Below are 19,686 nucleotides of genomic sequence, written 5' to 3'. Positions count from 1 at the left end.
ATTTCAGAGATAGGAAGAGAAACAAGTGATGTTTCTATATTCTATCTATATTCTTTCCTTCCAAAATCTCATACTGTCTCCACAAGATAATCACAGGTTTTCACAACTTGCACTAGATTTTGTTAATTTAATAAGATTAAATCAAGGTGCAGTGAGAGAGCTCCTGCCCAATTGTTAAGCATCACCAACAATTAAAACAAATACTGGTTCTGTCCATTCTGCGACATCATCAGAAAGGATATAGGGGAAAGAGGCATTAACAAAGCCCCCGAGAGTGATGAATGGCAGCTTTCAGTGATGCCATCGAACATTTTTGGCAAAAAACCTGAGGCAATAATTGCTTGAAGTTACAACAGCATTTAAATACTAGAGAAGTAGAAGGTTTAAAAGACAACAAATCCAGAAACAAACTTCTGCTGGGTTTTTAGAGACAGGCAGACATAAACAGCTATACTGAGTATCTGTATAGAGTTTAAAAAACTTCACAAAAGCCAAGACAGACAATAGTTGGCAGGCTGCTCACCAGCACTGTTCTGGGAGTATTAAACATGATCTCTTTTAAATTCTTCCTGAGAAAAATCTCAGCCAGCTCCAAGGGCAGCTCATGGACAATCATGCTTTTGTTTAGTCAAGACTGCATGAGTAGAACCAGAACTCTTTCTGCTCTCACTCAGTGTGGTCCTCTGCAATTGTACAGTTATGAAGAAGTGGTGCTTCTATTTGCTGCAGTTTTCTATTGAATTAAAAGGCCACTGAAAAAATAAATCTAACATCCAGCTAATCAGCTATAGCTACAGGCCCCGACCCTACAAACACTGTGACATGCTTCACTTCAAGTATATGTAATTTCACTAATGCCCCAGTCAGAAGACGGTGCAGGAGGCTCTGTGCCACAGAGATGTTAACATTCACAGCAGTATCTTCTGCCAGTCTGAGTGCTATGGAAACATGGCGTTATGCCAATGATTTCACAAGAGCTCTTTAGGTCTGACTGGCTTGAAAAAAAATACCACCCCCCTTCCACTGGGCAAATATCAAGCCTGACCTCTAGTCCAGGAGGTACCAAAAGGATTACTTAGCTTAGTGAGCGGCTAAGCTCTTTTGTTTGTAAAATACTGGAAAAAAATAGAAGAGAATAAAGCAGCATGAGGGAAGTTTCAGTATTACAGCCAAGCTACCAATTTACCTCAGCATACCCCATCACAGTAGAGCAAAGTCTGGAGAGCAGCACACGTCAGGCAAGTAATATCTGGTCTTCAGGTGGGTCTCCTGACTAAGAGCATGGAGAGGCACATAACTTCATATAAAGCCTTTTATTTTAATGCAATTATTCAGTGAGGCAGAATTACTTTAAGTTATATATTCAATTTCCACAAGGGGACTTCTTAAAAGAACAGTTTGCAGTCTTTTCTAGGAAGACTGCAGGACAATTAAACCTGAGTTTTAGTTGTGCCTTCATTACAGTGGAACAAGAATTGATAATTACCAGAGAGCCTTCCAGGCATTGTTCCCCACTTTCCAACCACTGGAAAGTGACTTCAGTTCTGAACTCTACAAAATTTGCTGTAAGAAATGCTGAAGTATTGCTAGTCAAAGGAAGAAGGCAGACTTGGTCATGAGATTAAGAGGGAAAATCACAAGTGTTCACAACAGGGGAAAACCAACTTCAGAAAGGGCTCAGGCAAAGGGAAGCAAGAAAAGACTGGCATTACTTATTTATCTACTGTGTTATGTTCTGTGAGTCTACTTAGTTATCTGTAACTAAAATAACAGGAATAGCCAGATGACAGCCAGAGCACAAGTTTGAAGCTCAGAACAGGAGGCACATCCATAATACATTACACCACCACTAGTGGGAATTCAGATCTTAGGTAGTGTATAAAGAGTGAAGAGACTTGTGCCGTATGATGCCACCCCACAGAACATCCAGTTATTCCTTAGATTTCTTATTAATGCAAAACTTCATGGTCCTTAAACAACAAGAGCTCTGCCTGATTGAATTTAATTCCTAGTGCTCCTGGCTGAAGGTAAGAAACACAGATTGCATCAGAACCCACAAAATCCTCTAACTCCAAAAATGTTTTTTGCCTTTTGTCTCTGACTGAGATTGCTGGTTATGAGGGGTAAGTTACAAGGACAATTCTCTAGGAACAAGAAATATGGGAGAATACTGGGAGAAATAACAAGGACTGGAAGCTGATACTGTCATCCTTTTTTTCCTTTTGCAGCTAAACAGTAGTCCCAAAAGTCTGGAAAAATGACAGCCCCAGAAGATAGTACTGCTCGTGACTGATTTACAAGAAGGAACAGCTGAAATGATGTACTTGGCCCACTGAGTAAGCCAAGCTGAGAACTTTAAGCTAACATAGTACAGAATTTTACTCAGTAAAATCCCATAATCAGTCGACAACAGGAGGAAAATAAGAAAACAGACAAGAATCAGATCAAATACTGACTTTGTTCAAGATGAAATTCAAGTGAAGGCAAGAGTGTGGTGTATTTCACATGGGAAGAAAAGAAGAAATCAGACCTGAAAAATTAAGCATAATTTGTGGAGAAAAATTGAAAGGAAAAATATTTTGTATTTATCACCACAGCACTTATGACCTCTAGAACACTTAGCAAAATGGGATGTAATGGAGATACTGTAAATTCATTTTGGAGAAGGAGAGCAGAATACTGGGAAATGCTGTCCCTGACACAGAGAAGTGATATTGGCTAACTAAGCTGAAATATTCTGTGCAATTATTCAAATTTTCCATAATAAACACTGCAAGATGAGAGAAAACACAGCTGGTGCAATACATAGAAGGTGCCAGTAAAATGTGAAAATTAAAAGGATTTTATTGACTGATATGTTCTTCCTGAAAACTCATTGAAATGTACAAACTAGACATTCAGTAACTGATTTGTACATTCTGTATGTTACACTGATTCTTGTAGCCACTTTAAGGAGAGAATATTATTTTCACTTACAGGATGTTCACATCATTGCAGACACCAAAAGTGTTGATATATTCTAGTCTAAAAGTGAAACCAAAATAGAACTGGACATAATGGTACACCACTTTATGCCAATCCTATTGACTCAACATGCGCCAGTTTCACACATCAATTCATAAGTACCTACTGTACAGTTAGTGAAACACCTGACCAAGCATATGTCTGAAGTCATGATTGCTTATTAAATTAAACCCCTTTTCCTAGACTTCCAAGTTATTTGTAAAGATAAATGTATTTAACTGAACTTGATTCCCTGTGGAATGTTCAGAAAACCACATCTTGTCAGTATCTCTTTGAAAACCATAGGCCATACTTCACAAAATTAATTTCAGGTGTAGATATCTACACAAATGTGCCATTAGTTTCAACAGGCTTCAGCGTCCTTGCAAAACAGAATGCCCTATTCTCTGTCCATAAGCTATCATCTGACAAACAGTATTACCCTCAATTAATGACTGCCTATTTGTAAATTTAAAGCTACGTACTGATTTCAGGCGTGCTAGAACACCTAGGTGTATTTCAGAGCTGCCTGAGGGCTTCAGAGCTTCTAATTTCAGAACTCCCATGTTTGTTTTTAAAATCTGCAGTCATTATAAAGCTACACAACGGCCACAGCAACTGTAACGCTCCATTGTTGCTGTTACTGAACACTGGACATTGTCTATGTAGCAGAAGATATTAAATACTGTATGCCGTACTTAACTTGAGGAGCTTTCTCACAGAAGAACTCATGTATGTCTTTGTACTTGTTTGCAATTAACCAACCTTTTAATTACAGTCCTGTATTTCTTTTTTTCCTGGTACAATCCTAAGAGCAAAAGGTCATCAGATTCTGAAGAAAAGAGGTCTCTTTTATAAGCTCAATACAGTACTTTTATATTTCAGACTATGATATACAATGTATACCATAAATTAAGACAAATACTTGTCACTTTATCTATGTAGGCACAAGTAAATCAGTGACTTTACTGAAGCGGAGAAATCTTCAATGGTATCATGATTCTGGACTCCATTTCCTGAATAAGGGGCACTGAAAAAAATTGAGACAGGGTTTAATTTCACTAACAGAGATCATTAGCAGTTCCACACACTCAGTTTGAATAGATATTATTGTCTTCAAATTACTCTCCTAGCTAGTGCATGCCAAGTCATCAGTAACCACCAACATTCCTGTAACTGAAGCATAGTAGTTTTGAGAACAAGTGATTTTTTAATATAATCTGTCTGCTCCTTTGAAGACAAATATTTCTACTCCTTTTCACCATAATGAAAGTTATCTTACATTTTTCTGGTATACTTCCTTTGAAATGTACCCTACGGAACCAAAATCTGACATGCTTAGCATACTTTTATGAGTTTTGTTATGAAAGCTATCTTTGATCTCAAAGATCTCTTGGCTTCTAGTTCCAAAGTCTAAATTCCCTTTTCAAAGGAATGCATTTAACAAGGCTCCCGTATTTCATGAAATATGAGAGGTAATAATTTAATATAAAGATAAATTTTATTATTGGCTCCCTAAATTTTTGGACTTAAACTTAAGTGTTTACACAACTCTGTTCTTCTACAGGAGAGGTGCTTGTATAAAAATTTACTATTACTGTAGCAATTTTTTAGCAATTAGGCAACTTTTCCAAGTTTGTACGATCAATTGCAAAATTCGCTTTACAGCTTAGTGAAAGGTCCCTCCTTTCCCTTACAGTAGAAAAACTGACACACAGACACACACACACACACCAGAGATGGAAAACTTTTTATCATGGTGCAATGTACTGAAGAACAAAAATGATGGCACACACAAAAGTCTACCTCCAGCATTCCAATGAAGTTAATAGGTTACCTGTGTAATAGACTAGTTCATCCCAGCCAGGTTTATGCCACGCAGCGTTCCTTATATCTTCTCTGGTTTGGAGGTCTTTATAAGCTGGTGAGGGAAAACAACAAGCACAAAGCTTAGAAGTAACTCCTTTTCCTTCTACACATGAATAGCTCCATAAAAGTATTCTAGTGCATAATTAGGAGGCTGCAAACACTGGGAAGGAAAAAAGTCAGAAGTTCTTCTCCACAAAAAGGAAAAGCTCCCAAACCAACGCAAGCAGAAGGAACTGGGGAAGAGAGAGAATGTCTTAGACACAGGTAAGACAGATAATGCAACAGAGTACAGTTGTACATGAGTGGTGTCAGATTTCTAAAGCTGGAATATAATATTCTGAATTGTTGAGATATGAAGATAATACTGCCTGTTTCCTAAAATAAATATTAGACAATTAGTTTCTTCAAGTTGAAACAATCCTAACGTGAAAAGCAGCTAAGCATTTGTGGAGACTAACACACAGAGAAAGCCAAAACACCACGATGTAGTAACGTAAATAAATGCTTGACTTTCCTTTTTGTAGGTATGGTATATGTGATGCTTGAAACTAAACTGTAAAAAACCTGACTTCAGCATGGATGGGGATGGAGAAAAGAGATGGCAGGACATGGCTTGTCATGCTTACGTTATTGAAAGCAAACAAGTAGTCCCTAATAAGAAAGGGCCATGAGAAACTGTTGATGGAAACAGAACAAAACATGAAATGTTCACTTCTGCTTGCTTGTTTGAAGAATAAAGGTACCTACACAAAATTTAAGAAAATCAACACTGTTCATGTAAAACAAAAAAACCCTTTTAAAACATTCCTTTGCCTTTTGTAAAAACCTTGTCTCCTGGGCAAAGTCAACAGTCTGTTAGGGGCTGATTCAGTGAGAAAAAAAGCAGAGAACACAAATTTACCCCAAAGGTGATGAACCATATACAGCTGCCCAATTTGTGAGAAAAATCCTCCAACTGCTTCATTGTTATCCTGTCGGAAACGAATTGCACGAGCCCTATGGAAGAACAAAGCAGCCATTAAAACCAGCAGATCTGGGTAGCAAATAAGTGATAATTGCAAGGAAAACAGAGTTGAAAGGAAGCCGAAATGTTAAACAGCATTTGCAGTACACTTCAGCAATTAAAAATAAGAAAAAAATCTGCAATATACAGATTTTCAGCACCAAGTAATTAAAATCTACCTGTATATCTTGTTAGAATGAGTTAAAATTGGAGGCCTACAGTTTCACTGGACTGTGCATTAATCATTCTTCAACATTAGATTCAGCATAAAGATAATTGCTGGAATAGTGTAAAGTGGCAGGCCATTTTTATACCAGGTTCTTCTAAAACTAAATCCTTGAGTTTCAGTCATATCGTCTTTGCCACACTCATTTACCACAGATTTTGTGGCAGTGGAATACAACTTTTTTATTCACATAGACCTTTGCTATGCAGCTGTCCTATGCAACACTCCATGATTTGTTGTCTAAATAAGATCAACATTTCTCTTAACTATAAATCTGTTGCATCTTCTAAAACAGACTGGCTACCACTATAGATATGCCTCTTTTACAAAAATTCTAAATTCAATTTACTTTATTCAAATTACTGTAATTAAATAAATTATATCAATGACACATCTAAAAATCCAAGTCCTCACCTTTGTCAAAATAATTGAAAATACTCCAAATTGTTTAACTATAAACCATTAGAATTGCAAGGACAGTGAATGTAAATTGAAAGAAACTTACACTGGTTTTAAATAAGACAAAATCAGAAGCATATACACAACAGAAGACTGTCTCAAACGCTTTTAACCTATATATTAAAACACAAATGTGCTGCTCAATAGCTTTTCAAGAAGCAACTTGACTTTTAAAGATTAAAAGAGCCAACATTTAGCCCATTTAAACTAAAAGTAAGTCATCTGCTAGTGGTCTTATGAAAGCTGTGAAAGATCAACATAGTCTCAAGGAGCTAACCACCACCCTTCACTAAGCAGTGCTTTCTGCTGAAAATAGACGATTTCTGCTATATTACAGCAACCTAAAAGGGTTATGTGAAGGAAAGCCAAACCACAGAGCCCACAATGTTATTTGCACACAGAATTCCTCTTTCTTTCCTCAAAGGATAAATTAAGGGTCAAAGAGCTATCTTACAAGTTGCATAAGTACACAAGCAGGCCATTAACTGGGTGACTGAAATGCTTTGGTAGCATTCTGCCACCTCCACTTCGTGATTTTTAAACATACATCTCTCAAATAGGAGAACACAAATGCTACAGCAACACTTACCAGTAATTTCCCCATTCAATCATCGTTCCGGGCTACAAAACCAAAACAGACTGTTAAAACTGTGTTTTAAAGAAAGTCAGAATACTTGGATAGTTTTCACAACATTTACGTACGGAAAACACTATGTATTAACAAAATCACTTCCTTCAAGTGATAAGGATATTATAATCATCTGTAATTACTCTGTTTACTTACTGTATTACTTCTTAGTCATTCGCCTGAAGTTTCCTTCAAATGAAAACACAGGGTTTTCAGCCCTGCAGATATTAGTATCTTGTTGGAGCCTGCCTTCATTTTGGACCCCACACTTTGAGAGCAATGACTCAGACGTCAGCTTTGATAAGAACCAGATTTTTAAGATGAGGCCTGTTTTCCATCTACATTGTATAAACATGCTCTGAACATTTTACGACAGCACAGAGCTTAAAAAATAAAAAGAAAAATTTAAACTTACTCTAAGTTGATAGGATCTCAGTTCATAAATATTAGGCCCATCTCTGGGAACAGGTTCATTCCAGAAACTAAACTCCAACAATAACTGGTTCTTGCGCGAGAGAAGCATGTTACCTCTTTCTTTGCGAAACTCTGTGAATTCCTAGAAAACAATGTGATCAATGTCAAACTGTGTATTATGTTTCAACAACAAAAAGCAGTATGGCTTTATGTTGGCTATACGTTGGCTATACGTTATGGCTATACGTTGGCTTAGATTTTTTTTTTTTTTTAATGCTGTCTTGGGGTTTTGGGACATTGAAATCCTTTAAATTGTAAAGGCAGCTAAATTCCCCTGGCATATTTGAAAATTTCAAGTGGCATGTTTACACAGCAGTAAGTGTAAGTGTTTCATAAAGTATCCAGGTATTAAGCCTCAGTATTTCTGAATATGAGAATAAACCCTTTTCCAAAGAGGTTTCTAAGTTCGTACAGGCAGTGATGAGATTGAAGTAAAAGCGGATACCCAAATGTGCAGTTTTTTGCTCTGACTATTCTTTGTTCTTTTCTGAGTAAAATAACCAATTCTAAGAAAATCAATGCATCTTACCTTATTTTGACGGAGTTTACTCATGACCTCATTGAGAGCTGGATAGCCTCCCTCATATCTCCACAGATGAACTGAAACAGAAAAAAGGAAGCTTTTTCAGGGATGTCACAGACCAGTGCTAAATCTTCTGGAATATCACAGTATAAAATGTTCTTCATACTACACAATTATACAAAAATAGAAACCAGGTAACGAGTTTAAAAAGATTTTCATGAAAGAATGCACTACACATTTGAACATTTTAAGAATAATGGAATCATCTGCTTTTTGAAAAGGGTTCTCTTGGAAAATTCTGCAATCTACTCTGAAGATAACAGGGAAATTTCTGAAAGGACTTTTTGTTGCCATGCTAGTAAGATGTGATGACTTTACATGACTGTAGCTGAACTTGAGATTCAATTTAAGAGGATGACTTAATTCAAAAAATGTGTTTTATACCAATTTCATCTAAGAGCAATAGAGGGGTAGACATTTTAGCTCAGTAAATTACTCAAGCACAAAGAGCAATACACTTTCTGTAGGACATGAAAAATGATGCAAATGTTATTTTTGAGATAAACATTACATTTAAAAAGGCAGAAGATATCTGAACATACTAGAATTGTTACATTTGCTAGGACTTTCCCCATAAGAACAATTTCAGAACAGGTATCTACATTTGAGTTTTTTCAAAGCATAAATCTTTAATAAATCATAATAAATCCCTTTAATAAATCACCACTAGATTTATTTACAAGCACTTAATATAGCAAGGCAACAATATTTCACCTCAAAGACTCACAAAAGCTATTTTCTCTCCTCTAAAGCAGTCCTGTGACTTCTCCAGGAGAGCCAACTGGAGACTAATGTAAGGCACTTCACTATGATAGCAGATTCATCCAGTGTGCCTGCTTCTGCTGTCTTATCCCCAGGGCAAATTTGATATATCCACCTAATATTAACACAGCCTGGGCACAAGTACTGAACAAGTCAAAACCCCATAATCTGCTTTATTACACTGCTAGAACTGTTGCAATAACATTTTCAAGGCAGGCTACGGATGCAATTACAGATACACTCTGTGTTAATACATTACAAAAGCAATGAATGAGACTTGGCTAAGATATTCTCATTTCAATTGTCTTCATTCCCCAATTCCCCTTCAACTTTTAGAATTGTTTCTCAGACATTGTTTGGTTTATCTACTGTTATTTCTTCACATTTGTTCAGTGTCAATATTGCAATATGCTGTGAATGCAGGAAAAATTAATGTATACAGGAGTATATTTTTCAATAAGGAAGCAATGACATTGATACTAGCATAGCTCTAACAATGGAGCTACATAACAAGCTACATGACAAATAGTACACCACTCTGTATTCATGGCTTCCCATTCCTTCAACTTCCCGGAGCCTAGGAAATTTTTCAGGTTTTCTCTCTACACTAGACTCTTTGTAGCTACCTCTGTAGCAGCTCTTCAGTAATTTCTAGTTCCAATATATTTTCAATCTGCATAGTTAGGCAGTATCCTTATATGAACACGAACAGAAATATTCTTACTTTCTTCCAGTAAAGGCCTAGCTTATTGTTGACTTTACAATGCAATTACTTTTTCAGATGGTGTGAATGATTTGCATTTAATTATCATACAGCAATTACAGTATGAAAGTCTGAGTAAAGCTTTTATACTGGCCAATGCAAGATAAACTCTGTCTTTGTAAGTCTTTGCCTTTATGCTAAATATTCAGGAATGTGATCAGGAATGTGCCCGCATAATATTACAGGACCACATTTTACAAGCATTTCCCAAAACTGTTAATCTACCACCTGGAAAACATGGAAGTGTATTAACAATAGGACAAATTTTAGGAATTAAGGCTTTACTGTCAAACTCAACAAGACAAAAAGCAAGCACTGTAAATGTTAATATGCTACTGATAAGTGATGCACACACACCCTCACTGTATACATTGCTAAAGGTTTACTGTCAACAGAGATGATTTAAAGAGAAGAAACCTGCCAAGCACACGTTTCACTTGTATGGTTTTACATTCTGTTGTACTTCTATCTCCTACCAGCCTGATCTTGCTCTCCGTACCACGTGTTCCAAGTCCCCACCAGTGCACATGGGTAGTGTTTTTCTTCATGAATCTTTGGCAGCACCTCTTGACTTGAAAACAAGGAATACAGACACTATGTTGCATTTCCTTCAGGGAGGCTACAGTTGATATGTATAACAAATCACCACACGTTTATCATTATGGTACGAAAATTCACAAGCTCTACTTTTCAGAAGAGAAAGCTGAAATACAAAAATCTGCTACACAGGGGAAAGACAGCTACAATACTATGAAAAATTAAGGTAAGTGTTACCATTTCTTAGACTGTATGACAAATACACAGCATGGTAGAATTCTTTTGATGCAATAAATTATGTCTATCACCTAAAAGGTTATCCAACACATTAGGAAAATAAATATCAGGATGTTTCACTTACAGAAAATGCAGCCTAACTACATGGCTGATTTGCTTTAGGAAAAGCTTTTCTTTATTAAGGGAGGTAGAATACACAAAAATAGGAAAGGACAGTCTTCCATACCAGTTACAATGCTATCAATTCTGTTGAGCTGAATGAATAAAAACAAGTATTTTGATAGATCAAATGATGACTGTACTTCATAGTATGCAGCCTTACTGCTTTCTACCATTTCAGAAAGTGGTCTTAGTTTGAAGCAACTTACTCTTTAAAGCGTACAGTGAAACTGCCTTAAAAATACCTCCAAGTAAATTTCTGTTTGACTATTTCCAGTATTTCTAACATTTTTTCAAGCTTTAAAAGTGGCCTACATTAGCATTACCGATTGCTGACTCAGTTAAGACAGCTTTCATCGCACTGTACTTTGATGAATAAGTCAATTAGTCTGGTTGAACTTTGCCTTTTAATATTTTTCCCTGAATAATTACTCAGTTTTCAGTTTTTCAGAAATTATTCCGTTTCCCCTGAATAATTACTCTTACTCAGTTTGGCTCATAGGCAATGAGTCTCTGCACAATACCAAATAATAGGAAGTAGGCTGGTCTTGGGCTGAGAGTTATTAGATATGAGTTTCCTCTTGATTTTGCCACTGACTTCCTAGACAACCTTGAGCAAATCTCATTACTAATTTGTACCTCAAAATTTCTTACTACATAGTGTAAATAATATGATAGAATGACTCTCCAAGGATGTTTTCAAGGATGTTTCACCATCAGTTTGTTTTTGCAAAGCATAATGAGATCCTAGAAAGGCAGCTTTACACAGGAATGTTAAATTATTACAATAACCCTAAAATATATTTTGTTGCAAATTATAGAAAAAAAGCCAACAGAATACCTTATGAACACCACCTTTTTCCTTTTTAAAAATAACTGTTCCTAATTCTTCAGAAGGCATACTTAACCACAGTGATTCATGAAGTACTCTTGTAATTGTCTTCATTACATTATTTTATTAATACATGATGACTAATCCTTTGTCTGATTTGATACAGAATAAGGAATTAACGTGTTCATCTTTTATTTAGGGAGAGGAAGGAGGGAAGTTCAGAGAGGCTTAGTGTTTTTTATTACTCCATTCTTAAGTTTCCTCCTTCCCTGGGATACTTAAATTTGCTTTGGTTTGAGAATAAATCTAACTGCACTACTTCATCTGATTGCTGTCAGCAGTTTCCTTCTTTGCTATCATCTCTTTCCTTGAAAATAAAAGCCTCTGCTTTCACTCAACATTTAGATAGCTCATGAGATAATGTGGAGAAGTGATTCCCTCTCTTGTATAATTGGACATGTTTATATTAAACTTTGAAACAGAAAGCTGGTTGAACGCTAATTGTGCTTCTCCGTGTATTTATTTTTTTAAACAAAAAAGCTAAAAATACCTTATGGTTGAATATGATTCTAGTGGATTTCTACGTTTTTATAGCAAGGAGAATAGTTTTGGGTTATCTAGCCCCATTTCAAAGCTGAAGACATGAAGGCACAGAGATGTTAGAGCACCTGCTCATGGCTGTACAGCCAACCAATAAAGGACAAGGACATAAACTGGGAGTAGTGAACTTCTTCCCCACCCTCCAGCCCAGCTGGTGTTCTCACCAATACACCACACTTAAAAAATTGGTTGCAATGGGGTATCCTTATGTCAAGAATGTTTTAGTTAACTGACAAGATGTCACTGTCAGTGAGAAAGCACTGCTGTTTCGAAACGTGTGAGGCTCACCACATTCCCCAATTTAAACATACAGTTCCTGAAAAGGCAGTTGTTCTGGCTCCAGAGGAGTGATTATGTAGGCAGAACAGGACTAATATTTCCGCAATTTCATCCTTAAAGTAGTACACTTAAAATGTTACTAATTCATACATTTTATAAAGCTGTAACTTTTTGGAAAAACCGTAACAGTACTGCTCCCTCTGCAGGATATCACCCCATTGGAAAGATCCTATCCAAGCATTTGCATAGCTCTTTAAGAGTAGATCTGAGTAACGTTACTTTTGTAGAAGGATACAGATGAGCTGAGAGAAAGCCAACCCCTGGGTTTTTAGAATCCCCTCAAACTTATAGTTCAATTTAATGCTGGCATGTAGTTTTACTTACCGGTGATGTCTCCCTTTCCTTCCTGTATGCAGACAATAACCACCCTCAACACATTCCTACATGGCAGCTGGAGTGGGACATGCTAGCATACCAGGATCTACCCCCACAGACCAGCAATTGTAAGACAACTAAGGGAAGGGGGAGAGCTGCTCCAACAAATGCCACCAATGTTTTCAAAAAAGGCATCATCCTAAATTGCAGCTTAGGAAAATGACACCTCCAAGAAGTAAGGCAGGGGGTGAACTGAGTAAAGTATCTTTTGCCATCTCTCTCCAAGAATAATGTGATCTATTTACACCATACCCTGAAAGTAAAAGCAGAATTTTTCCACCTCCCCTCTAAATAATTATGATATTTGCCAATTTTCAGAACAGCTTGTGATCAAATCAACATGTCTAAAATGTGAAAACATAATACGCACACTTACCAAAGCTTGTTGTAGGCGTCTAGACATTCTGGTTTTACATTGTGAACTGAAACAATAACATTATGTGAGAAATGCAGGAACAGAATAAAGAAATGGTAATGTTAAATATAAAAATATCACTCACTCTGTAGTTTATACAGACTGCTGGTCTCTCTTTTGGCTAGAAGGTTGGAGTGAGCGTCTTTCCTTGGATCGACTTTGCGAACAAATAGCGATTTTAACCAACTGTCTTCACGAGGTCTGCTAGCTGAAGATACCAGCCCCCTACATATTAACAAGTACATTATACTGTCACTGAGCGTGTCTTGAGAATGCCCACAACGCAGGGAAGACAGGCACAATCAAGTTTAATGCAAACAGTATCATAACACACAGTTACATATACGTCTGTTACTAAAACTTTCCACTGAGCCACTTCCTAGCAAGGTAAAGGCAGTTCTTTCCCCACTGAGCTTTACCCTCTCACAAACCATTTGACTAGATACAGAGCTGAACAGTTAACCACACACTATCCACTTTTATTCCTTGTGCATATGGCAGGGAATGGGTGGATGGCTGCTTTTGCTGCCTATCTATCTTCTTTTTAATCAAGTGTCTTTGCTCAAGAAGGCTAGCTCTGTCCTGATGTACATGGACAAGAGTGAAAAAGAGCAAAAAGACAGTGTGCATAAGGAAAAATGTGTACAGTGTAAATAGGAAAGTAACTGCCATATGGTCCTATGTTGCTTAAATACAGCTCTAAAAAAGGAAAAGTTAAATAGCGCATCTTTCAAGAGAAAAAATATAGTGAAAGTCTAATTTGGGAAAAATTACGAGTGGCAGGAAACAAACGGCCTGCAAATATTTCAATTCCAAATTCTGGCAACTGTACTATGTAGGGGTACAGATCCACATTCTTTGTACAACATTCACAATTTCCCTTTCTTTGAAACAGAAGAATTTAACTGTCTTTTTTATCTAATCTTTATGCAGTTTCTGCAAGCACACTTCCAAAATAATACCACTTCCCTTTATACCACAGAGTACACAAAACATTACAAGTGATAACTGTGCTTTTTTAAAATGATGTGTTAAAGGAATTATTCTTCTCTTTTCCAGCTGACAGAAGACCCCTCAATCACCAAAAATTGTGCAGAAGGACAAGAAAGGTGATGTATTTAACCAATTCTCTACAATGTATGACAGGGGACCCCAAGCTCAAATGTTTTTTCTTCTTTCCTGTAAGAAGCATTTCCTTCAATTTGCCTCTTTTTGATATGGGGGTTTGTGCTGAAATACTAAAATATTTCTCTGACATACTAAAAATGTGGCACTACAGCTGGAAATTTAAACCTCTTCCTTCCTCAGAAGTCAACTTTTCACCCTTAATTACTGACTAGGAGATCCAGAAGATAGCTATCAATCTTCAGCTATAAAGGTGTCTTCCAGATATTAAAAGTTTATGACAATCATTCAAGGAAAAAAAATAGCGAAAGAAAATCTCAACTTCCTTTGGGAAAAATATCTCCATGAACATGCCTGTCTGTATTAGATAAAAGTAGTTCACACTAGCACTGTTTTTCAACAATCAACCTTTTAGTCCCAATGTCTGAAAATAACATAATGAACTGGTTCACCCTGTGGAAGCAGGATGGAGGAAAGGAAAACTATTTCATAGCGGAGAAACAATAACAACCAGAAGAACAACCGCAGCTGAGATGACCTTCAATGTTAAGAATTAATTGGTAAATACCTTATCGGTGTATTTATTGAAAATGGTGCCTTCTTTGGCCCTAGGCAAACACACAAACATGCTACTGTGCTGAAAGCTAAGCAGCTATTCCTGAGTACAAGAATTTAAAAGGGCATTCCACGATAAGGCTGTTTTTAGAATAGAGGGTACACAGCTGCCTGGAGTAGACTATCTCTGATCTCAGCTGGAAGAGGCGAGGCACAGGTGACTGCAGTTGTGTTGTCACATCTACATCAGGTGCCACAGGAACACAAGCTGTCCCAGATGATAGGGGGTAAACCCCACCTAATAAATCCAAGTTGTTTTAAAAAGTTCCCTTAAAGTAAGCACTAATGCTCACTGGACAGCAAATGGGGCTCTAGGAGACAGAACTCAATCCCAGTCCTGCAGTGCTCATTTTTTCAACTCAGATCCGTAAATTATTACCATTTCTTCCCCTTTATTAAATGGAGTTAGCAAACTAATATTTAGAACACTCTTCTATGAGGATTATTTTTTGCAGAAAACTTTGAAGATGAAAGAGACAAATAATCATGTTGCTTTTTTGGTGAACTAGCTTTATCATCAGCAAGAGTAAGCTGGAGTTACAGGGATAATACTGAAAAGCAAATTCCTTTGCCATTAGGAGAGTCTCATGACTTAAATGTTAAACTGCACCTCAAACTGGAGGTATATTTAATTTTCAATACAATGAAATGAGTAATACTTTACATTTATGTAAAATCTTTTACCCAGCAATTCTAAAGTTCCTCATGAAGAATGACTAACAAATCATGACTATCCACCTAAATATACACTTTACTTATAATAAAGAATGGTTAACAGCTGAAGTTTATTAAAACAGATAGACAGTGCACCCAATCTGAGATGCTGGGGCCTTATTTTTAATCCATATCCTTAGAGAAGTCCTACACTACTGGTGTCATTCTAGACACCCACAAATCAAGAAGCCCTGAACTGATTACTGGCTCACTTGTGTGGGCAATATGTACCCAAGATTAGCTCTGGAATAGTACGGACTAAATTCATGTCTTTGGACTGCCAGTTGTGAGCATTGACCACAAATTAGTTCAAAACTAATCCATCATCCAAAAGATCTACTTTTAACTAACTTAACATTATGCCCCACAATATTATAATACCTGTTCCAAGTAAAACAGATATTGGATCCAAATTGTTCCAAAACCCAAATACATACTAATGAAAATGTGAATATACACATAGAATGAATGTAGACACACTATATGGAATTACCATCACACTTGACAATTTTTTATTTTCTGGGAACAACACTAAAGAGAGTTTTCATGCAAACTTTTAAGGCACTGCTTGACTTTACTAGCAAGTTCTTATTCTACAAATGTTAACTATGGGCTTAGCTTTCTTGCTACAAAGATTGGGCTGTGAACACAAAAGGATAAACACTGAATAGCTTGCTTAGATTAAAAACAATGGTGAAAACACTTCTATCCCACTTAGCTTCTGCTTTAGCACAAAATACAAACTGGGTAGGAGGTATCAGGTCAAATATTTAGATTTTGTAGTAACCCATGACTGCCTGGAAGAGAAAGAAAAACAACTTGTCTATAATTGACAGTTTTTGATCTGTGGTCTAAACAAAGTTTATTTTAAACTAAAAAAAACCCCACCCAAAACATGCACATAAAATCTCACAACATATACTCTCCACAACTCTCCCTGTTCCTGTTTTAAACAGCTGCTTGCAGTGATGCCTTTAGTCTTGCACAGGGGCTGCTGCCCATTCTGAGGCCTGAGACAGCAGCTTTCTCTGTTTCAAAGAAAGGGAGGAAAAAATGCATGTAGATCCATCCCAGCTTGGGTGCTTCTGGGTCTTCTACACCCAGGGAGCATGTGTGTCTGCTTCCTATACCCAAGACACATGTGTGCATATCTGTGTCCTGAGAGCTGTGTATGTGTGTGTGCACCCCTGCCACCCACGAGGTGCTCATGTGTCTGACCCTTCACACATCAACATGTGGGCATGCAAATGTCTGCACCCCAAAATTTGATGGATGTGTCTGTGCATGTTCCCTGATGCCTGGGGGTTGTATGCATGTGGACACACATCCCAGCTCTTAAGTGAAGTATGAATACATATGCCCTGACACCAAAGGGGTGCACACACATGCTGGGGTCCATGTGTAGCTGTGCATCATGAAGGCATGAAGATGCTGGTGTGCGCAGTCATGCACCGACACTGGGGGAAACGTGGATGTTGGGTAAGGGTGCAACCTGTCACCGTGAGTATGGAGCAGTTGTGCGTCCTGATGCCAAGGGGTGCTGTTGTGTGTGCAGCCATGCACTCCAACACCAGAGGATGAGAGGCAGGGTGGCCATGCACCGTGTTGCTTGGTGGAGCTGGGATGCGGAGTAGCTGTATAGCCTGATCCTAGAGGCATATTTGGGTGCAGAGCATCCGTATATACCCCAACACCAGGAACACATGCGTGCAGGGTGGCTGTGCACCTCGAAACCCGGCGATACGTGGACGTGGGGTGCCTGTGAACCCTGTTGCCTGCAGGAGTGGGGTGTCCGTGCAGCCTGAGCGCGGGGGACAGGCGGCAGGGGGTGGCGGGCACCCCGTCCCCGACGGGGCAGAGCAGGGGCGCGGCGCGGCGGGTCAGCGGCGCGGCCATCATCCCCACCCAGGGGCGGACTTGAGGGAGGGAGGGAGGGGAAGGGGCTGGCCTTGGGGCCCATGACCTTGAAGGACACCCCGAGCGGGTCGCACTCCCCGCCCCACGGGAGGGCCGCGGGCCCGGCCCGTCAGGTGCCCCGGCGAGCGGGGCGCCATTTCCAGTCAGGAAAGGGGAGGGGGGGGGGGTGTCTACGCGGCGTGGCGAGAGGAGGCGCGGGCGGCGTCAGCTCCGTCTCCAGCCTCCCTCGGCGGCCCTCTCCCGCCCGCCTCACCCCCTCAGGGCTCACCTGAGGGCCAGGCCGCCGCCGGGCGGGAGACGCGGCACGGCGCTGGCTCCCGCCAGGCTCCCCCGCAGCAGCACTCGCGCCGCCATCTTGCTCCGGCCGCCTCCCTCCTGGGCCGGGGGGGGGGGGGCTGAGCGTTGCAGCGCCGCTGCCGGACGCCAGGGGCGCACCGCCGCCGCCGAGGAAGGGGCGGTGGTCCTCCGGCCACGCCCCCCAGAGGGGGAAGCCACAGGTGCGCATGCGCGGGCTGCCCCAGCCCGGGACCCCCCTCCCTATCCCGGCTGCTCAGCGTTTGGGGTGACCCCGCCCTGGTTAAGTCCCACCTGAAAAAGACCAAGAAAGAGTCCAAGCATTTTTTGAATCGTGTGCAAAACCTTGTTTCTTATTCCCCAAACAAAGTTTTCACCTACACGCAGATGAAATGTTTTCTTCACACTGTGCCAGCCACAGCAGTACTTAATTTGGCTAAACTGGTGGTGTGTACTAGCACTGAATCCTTAAATAACTTTAAACTAAGAATAAACTTAATTAGGCTAATAAAGGACAGTTCTAAAAGGAATAGCCAATAAATGCAGAAAACAAGTTAGAGCAGACCTTATCTTTCCACATAGCACATACAAAGTTTATATCATTTCACTACACAGTTCCCATTGCTATTTTATGATTTTTGTATCAGCACTCAGAGTAAGTCAGAGCCTAGCACATGCAATGTGCTTTAGCATCAGTAAAGCCCAATGTTTGCAGTGCCTCATCACAAACCAGTTTAACCTACAATTGCCATCGTTCTTTTAAAAAAGTTACACTTGAGGCCATGTACATTTAATCACATTTGGATCTGACAGCATGTTGAGTTCTCAAGCAACCCTCCCAGCACCTACCTGTAAATGGAAAACTGACAACCTTCTGTGATGAATCAATCTTAGAAGAAAATGACATTTTCACAGCTACTCAAGAAAAATCACAGGGGATACAGGGAAAGATGATTTACTTCCACAATTAGATGTACACGCAACTCATTAACCAAACAGGAAACTTTCTATTTCTTATAAACATTATGTGTAGTTATTAGAACACTCATATCCCAAGTACTGAAGGTCAAATTCCTTTACACTTAAGTTGTATCCAAGCAGGCAGTATTTCCTAGAGCCCAGGGCCATGTTCTAGCATGGGTCTGGTTTCTCTCAATCTCTACTAGGGATGAAGTTTCACATTTTACATTCACTCAAGCAGGAGTCAGAGCCCAGGTTTCCTTCCACTTTGATAAGGGCCTTAATCAGCCAGCTACAGTTACTAAGTAATTGACATAAACCTAAACCACTTCAACAAACATATCAACAAGAATAATCTACAGCCATACCTTTAAGACACTTCCTCAAAGTCAGAGACCATGTTCACATTGATTTACACAGACACATTGAATCAAGGTGTCCTGACATCCCAGCTTATTGATCTGACACACAGAACAGTACTTGAGGACTAGCATTCAAAGAGCCATATTTTTTGGTTTGAAGCACTGAAGAAAATTTAAGTTTCTCATTCTTCCTGGCCCAAATAATTTCCTGAGTTCTACTGGACACTGTTAGCAGTTTGCAGGCAGCTGAGACTGATTTTGTGCAGGTGAAGTAAGTTAAAGGGCAAATGATTTACACCACTCTGACAATGGAAGAGAACACAACTGAGAGCTCACTATAAGCTGGCTCAGTTTCTTAAAGTAAGGTATTTTAGGTCAGAGGAACTCTGTTCAGATACACTTTGTTTAGCTTCTGATCTTAAACAAAGACCAATG

General features: G+C 39.0%; 1 protein-coding gene across 1 annotated transcript; it reads right to left on the bottom strand.

Annotated features, from left to right (window-relative positions):
- Positions 1 to 2,807: 2,807 nt before the first annotated feature.
- On the bottom strand, positions 2,808 to 18,033 carry NIPSNAP2 (nipsnap homolog 2). Its single transcript, XM_072882637.1, has 10 exons — positions 17,904 to 18,033; positions 13,350 to 13,489; positions 13,226 to 13,271; positions 10,247 to 10,341; positions 8,192 to 8,262; positions 7,604 to 7,744; positions 7,150 to 7,181; positions 5,774 to 5,868; positions 4,841 to 4,924; positions 2,808 to 4,033 (listed from the first exon to the last, which is right to left on the bottom strand). The coding sequence occupies exons 1-10, from the start codon at positions 17,987 to 17,989 to the stop codon at positions 3,969 to 3,971; spliced, it is 855 nt and encodes a 284-aa protein (XP_072738738.1). The 5' UTR covers positions 17,990 to 18,033; the 3' UTR covers positions 2,808 to 3,968.
- Between the last annotated feature and the right edge of the window lie 1,653 nt (positions 18,034 to 19,686).

This window comes from Ciconia boyciana, chromosome 17 (genome assembly GCF_034638445.1).
Source record: "Ciconia boyciana chromosome 17, ASM3463844v1, whole genome shotgun sequence".
Taxonomy (NCBI): Eukaryota; Metazoa; Chordata; class Aves; order Ciconiiformes; family Ciconiidae; genus Ciconia; species Ciconia boyciana.
This window is presented reverse-complemented; position numbering and strand designations above follow the sequence as displayed.

Bases quoted from the DNA above. Each gene is read 5' to 3' on its own strand.
- NIPSNAP2 (XM_072882637.1), bottom strand. From the start codon at position 17,989: ATGGCGGCGCGAGTGCTGCTGCGGGGGAGCCTGGCGGGAGCCAGCGCC. The intron at 13,272-13,349 runs GTGAGTGATATT...TTATTGTTTCAG, and splicing joins CAGTCTGTATAAACTACAGA to TTCACAATGTAAAACCAGAA. The intron at 7,745-8,191 runs GTAAGATGCATT...ATTGTTTTCTAG, and splicing joins GTAAACTCCGTCAAAATAAG to GAATTCACAGAGTTTCGCAA.